The 7,114-nt window shown below is 47.0% G+C and overlaps 1 protein-coding gene across 1 annotated transcript; it reads left to right on the top strand.

Moving 5' to 3' along the window:
* Positions 1-5,895: 5,895 nt before the first annotated feature.
* LOC101760090 (dehydrin DHN1) lies at positions 5,896-6,910 on the top strand. The gene is made up of 2 exons (XM_004979180.4): positions 5,896-6,286; positions 6,386-6,910. Exons 1-2 carry the CDS (start codon positions 6,017-6,019, stop codon positions 6,623-6,625), a joined length of 510 nt encoding a protein of 169 aa, XP_004979237.1. The 5' UTR covers positions 5,896-6,016; the 3' UTR covers positions 6,626-6,910.
* Positions 6,911-7,114: the final 204 nt, after the last annotated feature.

Below are 7,114 nucleotides of genomic sequence, written 5' to 3'. Positions count from 1 at the left end.
ATATGAAAAGTTATTAGAAATGTAAAACTCTACAACTTTTAGTTTGGCAAAACTTCAAGTTTCTATACAAAATTTCATGTTTTGAATTGACTCCAAACTTAAGCTCTTAAGGGCAAAAAGGACTTTTCATGAGCTAGATTAGTGTCTGAGCTTCCCATTTCAGCTAAACCAAGTTTAGCTTAAGTAGAGTTGTTACAAAGCGCCAGACCACAGCGTCCCGTTCCAGTGCTGAGGCGGAGTACCGAGCTGTGGCTCATGCTGTTGCAGAATGTTGCTGGCTGCGTCAACTTCTTCAGGAGCTTCATGTCCCTCTTGCTTCGACCACTATTGTCTACTGTGACAACGTGAGTGCTGTCTACATGATAGCCAACCCAGTGCATCATTGGCGCACGAAGCACATCGAGATTGATATTCACTTTGTTCGTGAGAAGGTGGCCTTAGGTGAGGTCCGGGTCCTCCATGTGCCGTCCTCTCACCAGTTCGCGGATATCATGATGAAGGGCCTGCCAACTTTTTTGTTTACTGAGTTTAGGTCCAGTCTGTGCGTCCGTGATCCTCCCGCTTTGATTGCGGGCTGGTATTAGGAAGTATATGTGTATATTAGGATGTATTTATCCTTTCTTTGTACACTTGATGTATTCCTTATACTCCAAGTCATGTTGGCCATATATATAGAGGTGACCACCATCATTAGGGAGTGTGGTGTTTTCCCATCTACTTTTCTACAAACCCCTTCCTATTGGCCTGCGCTATGTTTTCTTGCACGGCGATTAGAATCCCCCGTCATCAATAGCAATAAGCTTTTTGACGAGGAGACAACCAAGCTCATGGCCGTTCTAGAAAATCATAGATCTGTCTTTGGCTACTCACTCCAAGACCTCAAAGGAATTAGTCCTACCCTCTTTACCCATCACATCCCTATCGACCCGTCTAGCACACCTTCTAGGGAGCCTCAGTGTAGGCTTAACAATACGATGAGGGAAGTGATTAAGAAGGAGGTCGTTAAGCTCTTACATGCTTGGATAATCTATCCCATGCCACATAGAGAGTGTGTTAGCCCCATTTAGGTTGTGCCAAAGAAGGGAGGTATGACAGTTGTTGAGAATAGCAAGAACAAGCTTATCCTGCAACGAACCATCACGTGGGGGAGAATGTGTATTGATTACCGAAAACTTAACTTGGCAACTAAGAAAGATAACTTCCCACTGCCCTTCATTGATGAAATGATAAAGTGCCGGGAGAAGCACTCTTTCTTTTGTTTCCTTGACAGGTATTCTGGCTATCATCAAATTCCCATCCACCCCGATGATCAAAGCAAGACTATGTTCACATGCCCTTATGGAACTTACGCCTACCGTAGGATGTCCTTTGGGTTGTGTAACGCACCTGCGTATTTTTAGAGATACATGATGTCCATTTTCTTAGATATGATCAAGGAAATCATGGAAGTTTTCATGGACAACTTTTCTATTTATGGGAAAACCTTTGATCATTGTCTTGAGAAACTAGACAAGGTCTTACATAGATGCCAAGAGAAGGACCTGGTACTGAATTAGGGAAAGTGCCATTTCATGGTCCGTGAAGGCATTGTGCTCGGGCACCTTGTGTCCAAAAGGGGGATCGAGGTCGATAGAGCTAAGATCGAAGTGGTAGAATAGCTTCCACCTCCCGTGAATGCAAAAGGAGTCCGTAGATTTTTAGGCCATGCGGGGTTCTACCGACGGTTCATTAAGGGCTTTTCCAGATCTCTAGACCCCTCATGAACCTTCTCGTCAAGGATGCGCCCTTTGAGTTCACCGGCGAGTGCTTAAAATCTTTTCATATCCTTAAAGAAGAGCTCTTTTTAGCCCCAATCATTCAACCCCCTAATTAGGAGCTGCCATTCGAAATAATGTGTGATGCTAGTGATTATGTTGTTGGGGCGGTCCTTGGCCAAACCAAAGATAAGAAGCATCATGCAATCGCCTATGCAAGTAAAACTTTGACCGGAGCTCAATTAAATTATGCTACCACTAAAAAAGAGCTCTTGGCTATTGTGTTTGCAATTGATAAGTTTAGATCTTACTTGGTTGGTGCAAAAGTTATTGTCTTTACCGATCATGCTACTCTAAAATATTTTCTCACCAAGAAAGATGCTAAACCGATCTTGAAATAAAAGATAAAAGAGGAGTAGATATTATAGTTGCCGATCATTTGTCGTGTATGCCTATTTCTAACATGTAGGATCTACCAATAAACGATTTTCTACACGACCACATGCTGTTGAAGCTGACGGACACCAACCCATGGTACGGAAACATTGTGAATTTCTTGGTTTCAGGATACATACCACCTGGGGAGAACAAGAGGAAGCTCCTGTACGAGAGCAGACGCCACCTTTTGGATGACCCGTACCTTTACAACATATGCACCGAGGGCCTGCTATGAAGATGCGTGCTGATAGACGAAGGGATCCAGATCATTGAGAAATGCCACACTGCGCCATACGGAGGCCACTTTGGAGCATTTCGCACTCAAGCGAAAATATGGCTAAGTGGGTTCTACTAGCCGTCAATGTATGAAGACACCCGAGAGTACATCCGACGGTGTTGGAAATGCCAGATGCATGGTGGCATCACTGCTCGCAATGCAATGCCCCTCAACAACAACGTCCATATCGAGTTGTTCGATGTGTGGGGGCATCAACTTCATGGTACCATTCTAGAAGTCCAAAGAATGTCAGTACATCCTGGTCGCCATTGACTACGTGTCTAGGTGGGTGGAAGCACTACCATGTAGAGCTGCCGATGCCAAGCACGTCCGCAAGATGTTCCACGAGGTTATCTTCCCTCGTTTTGGAACACCAAGAATGCTTATAAGTGACGGAGGGTCTCACTTCATTGATAAGACCTTCTGAAGCTTTTTGAGGGAGCTTGGAGCCCAGCACAACATAGCCACTCCATACCACCCACAAACCAATGGCCAAGCAGAAACATCCAACAAGCAGATCAAAAATAAGCTACCTAATGTACTATGGGCATACAAGACAACGTACAAGACCCCCATAGGCATGTCACCGTACCAGCTGGTCTATGGAAAAACATGCCATTTACCAGTTTAGCTGGAGCACAGGACCCATTGGGCCATCAGAACATGGAACATGGATAGGAAGTTAGCCAGGAGAAATAGAAAAATCCAGCTATCCCAGCAAGAAGAATGGAGAGAGAAGGCTTACCATAGTGCAAGATCTACAAAGACAGAACCAAAAGATGGCACAACAAGAGGATCAAGCCCAAGGAATTCCAAGTGGGGACAAGGTTTTACTGTTCAACACCAGGGTCAAGCTCTTTGGGCATGGGAAGCTGCGCAGCAAATGGAACGGGCCATACACCCTCATCCACACGTCTTCACATGGAGCAATCACACTCCAAGACGATGAAGGTATGATCATCAAGGTAAATGGCCAACGCTAAAAATTTTCCTTGAACCCATTAATCCAGAGGAAGAAGTAGATGTGATTAACCTAATAGATTTAAATTATCTTTAAAGTTTTCTATCTTTTTCTTTCAAATAAAAGCTTATCCCACTAGAATAAACATCTCCCCTGCTGGCCCAACCTACTCGAGCAACAGAAGGCCCAACAGAGCCCTAGGGCTCGGCCAAACCCCCTGGTTTGGCTAAACCGCCCTTGTGGCCATTGGCCCCCAAACTCCTCTAGTGCATCACCCCGGCATATCCTTGACATCCCCTTCCGGTGCAATCGCGTTTCTCGATTTGGAGGATGCGATTCTCCCCTCTTGGCCTCTTGGCCTATTTAAGCAGCCCCATCCTCCATTTAACCTCACACCAATTCTCTCCAACTTCTACCTCTCCCCTTCACCACTCCTACCAATGGCTGGCCAAGAAATAGTCCCCTTTACTTCCTCCAACTCCACCTTCAACTTGAAGGGGGAACTGACACTCGCCAACCAGCTAGTTCTAGCTGAAGAAGTCAAAGCAGAAATCGAAGCAATCACTACGACGCCCCTGGCCATGATGCCAGCTGAAGGGCCAAACAGAGGACCGAGCAGGGCCACCCCTAGGTCGGCTGACCCTATGGTTCGGCCGAACCAGGAGAGGGGCCCCGTGCCCCCAGTTCCGCATCACACCCCGCTACGACCAAGAGCGCCTAGAAGTCCGGGTCCAGGCGTGCGCCTCTACCTCTGAGGCCCATGACGGGTACCCTCGGCCCTAAAAGGCCGGTGGCTGCCCGCCTCTTCAAGAAGAAGGACGCCGCTGGACCATCCTTCAAGCTAGGCGAATACCATAACTACTCAGTAATAACTAAGTCGGGAAACATCTGCATGCATCACTACTCCAGCTCTCCCTCTTACTCTCTCGATGTACCTCTACCAAAACCACGTGTCCGTCTAGATGGAGGGGGCTTGTTGCCTATATCCTATCATTTTGGCCTAGGGATATTGTGACTCAGTAGCAAATAGGGAATTTGGGTAAGGAAAGACAACGAGAAACACCAGCTTAAATTTGATGGGACCATCTTGTCAGCATGTTTGCCACGTTGCTATTCCTACATGAGCAATTCGAGAGATGTTGTAGGACCCTGCTCTCAAGTTTGTACTAATTATATATTCAACTATTATTATTTGTAAAGCCAATCGCAAGTATTCCCTCCATTCTGCTTTGATAATCCTATTTTACCTTAACATAATGATCAAGGAAAATAATATTACTTATCATCCATTTAATTATATCATTAGCTATTCCTCGCAAACTAGCAATTCATGAAGGTCCGAACTTCTTGATTGCCCACGTAGCCAATCTCCTGTGGAAGAATGGCGGGTCGCGCATCAGGTCTGACACAATCATTAAGTGGATGGACAGTCGTATTGAAATAGGACTAAGATTTTTTAAAAAAAATTTGGAAATATCCTTATAAAAAAATGGAGTACAACATGGAGTTAGGAGCCTTGGATAGACTAGGACAGAGTATTGATTTTATTTTGTGTCCTAACATTCTGATGTACCGTCGTGTGACAGTGATGGTCCTTTGACACGCTAACGTATATATCCCCTTGTTTACTTCACCCCCAACTCCCAACTTTAACACTATGAAAAAGAAGATTTCCCATCATATCAAACTTGCGGTACATGCATGGAGTACTAAATGTAGACGAAATTAAAAACTAATTGCACAGTTTTGTTGTACTTTGCGAGACGAATCTTTTAAGCCTAATTAGTCAATATTTGGATAATAATTTACAAATACAAACGAAACGCTACAGTGTGCTACAGTGCTGTAACAGTAATTTGGTACCTCCCAAATTTGCCAAGTAAACAAGGTATGTTGGCTACTTGGCTTTAATTTGAAACTCGGGTAACGGTAAGACTACGAAACTTCGGTCAAAATAAACGGTAAGGCTATGAACAGATGGACACTTACTCCGTTGTTCCATTTCTATCAGAACAGAATATACGGAGTAACTGTAAACATGGAAGGAGTGTTTTTCTCTATTGTCTGATTTCTCCGTACGTGATCTGAAAGCAGGGGATCCTCGTCGATCGACATGCTGTTCGTGACTGATATTTTTTTATTTCCCCAACGGCACTCAGCTATCTCCGGCTAAGGCCCATTGTTAGCTCCATCGTTTGCCGCGAATGGATGCACCTAGACAGATGCATCGTTATCTGTTACACTTACACCCCGGGACGACGCGTCACGACCCATCTTTCCAGAAGCGCCCGAAACGTGGCGCCACCGACGCCTTCCGCGGCCTGCACACGTCCCGCGCCTCTGTCCGCGCTGTTCCCCTCGCCTCCGCCTCCCAACCCACTCATGCAAGCACACGTACCTCCCTGCCGTGGCGCCCGGATCCTAATCCTTTCGCCGTCCGGCCGGCGGCAGCCTATAAATGGTGGCGTCGGCCTGCACCTACTTCACCAGCAGCGAGCTTCATCAGCAGAAACAATCTCAGGCAATCATACAGCACCAGCCAGCTAGCAGAACTTGTTGAGAGGACCCACCACCAGCCGGTGCAGCATGGAGTACGGCCAGCAGGGGCAGCACGGCCACGGCACCGCCGGCCGCGTCGACCAGTACGGCAATCCGGTCGGCGGCGTCGGGCACGGCACCACTGGAACCGGCACCGGCGGCATGGGGACTGGGTACGGTACTACCGGAACTGGCGGCATGGGGCAGCTAGGCGAACACGGCGGCGCCGGCATGGGCGGCGGGCAGTTCCAGCCGGTGAGGGAGGAGCACAATACCGGCGGCATCCTGCACCGCTCCGGCAGCTCCAGCTCCAGCTCGGTAACCACTTATTGCAGATTTCTTTGTTTTCTCTGCGTTACTCCCTGCTTAATCGTATGGATTGGTTAATTAACGAGATCCGTTCTTCTCTGATTGTAGTCCGAGGATGACGGCATGGGTGGGAGGAGGAAGAAGGGCATCAAGGAGAAGATCAAGGAGAAGTTGCCCGGAGGCCGCAAGGACGACCAGCACGCCACGGCTACCGGCGGCACCTATGGGCAGCAGGGACACACCGGCATGACCGGCACGGGAACTGGTGGCGCCTACGGCACCGAGGGCACCGGCGAGAAGAAGGGTATCATGGACAAGATCAAGGAGAAGCTGCCCGGACAGCACTAAGTGCGGTCGCGTATATACTGGTGACAAACCGTGCTACCTGTCACGGCGTTCCGAGATAATAAAAAGATGAACCCAGGAATAAAGTGTCAGTTGATCGCTTCCGCTCCCACAGAAGCGGACGGGTCGCACCTGCGTCTAGACACTATTATGATCCGAGAGGTTCACCACCAACTGTGTGTAGTGTGAGTTTGTATGTAACATCCACATGCATGGTGTGTGTACTCTACTGTGTCCGCTGTGCTTTGTTTTCTTCTGAATACATAATATGTGTGTTGTGTACTTTAATATGTGTGTTGTGTACTTGATTGGAATATTTTGCATACGGAACTTGGTAAAATAATAGGTCTAGTTTAAGCAAGAATAAAAACTACGAAAATAGTCGAACTTTTACATAAAAAAACATCAGTAACTTACTGACAGGAAACCCAACGTGGTCTGTTGGCGTTTGGTTCTGGTTCCCTAATGTAGGTAGGACTGATTAATTATAAA

The sequence above is a fragment of the Setaria italica genome, chromosome VIII (genome assembly GCF_000263155.2).
Source record: "Setaria italica strain Yugu1 chromosome VIII, Setaria_italica_v2.0, whole genome shotgun sequence".
In the NCBI taxonomy this organism is placed as follows: Eukaryota; Viridiplantae; Streptophyta; class Magnoliopsida; order Poales; family Poaceae; genus Setaria; species Setaria italica.
Note: the sequence above shows the minus strand (reverse complement) of the source record. Positions and strands in the feature narration are given on the sequence as shown.

What these genes read in the sequence shown, in the direction of transcription:
- LOC101760090 (XM_004979180.4), top strand. Translation starts at nt 6,017, where the DNA reads ATGGAGTACGGCCAGCAGGGGCAGCACGGCCACGGCACCGCCGGCCGC. An exon ending in GCAGCTCCAGCTCCAGCTCG is followed by an intron (nt 6,287 to 6,385) that starts GTAACCACTTAT and finishes CTCTGATTGTAG; the next exon opens with TCCGAGGATGACGGCATGGG.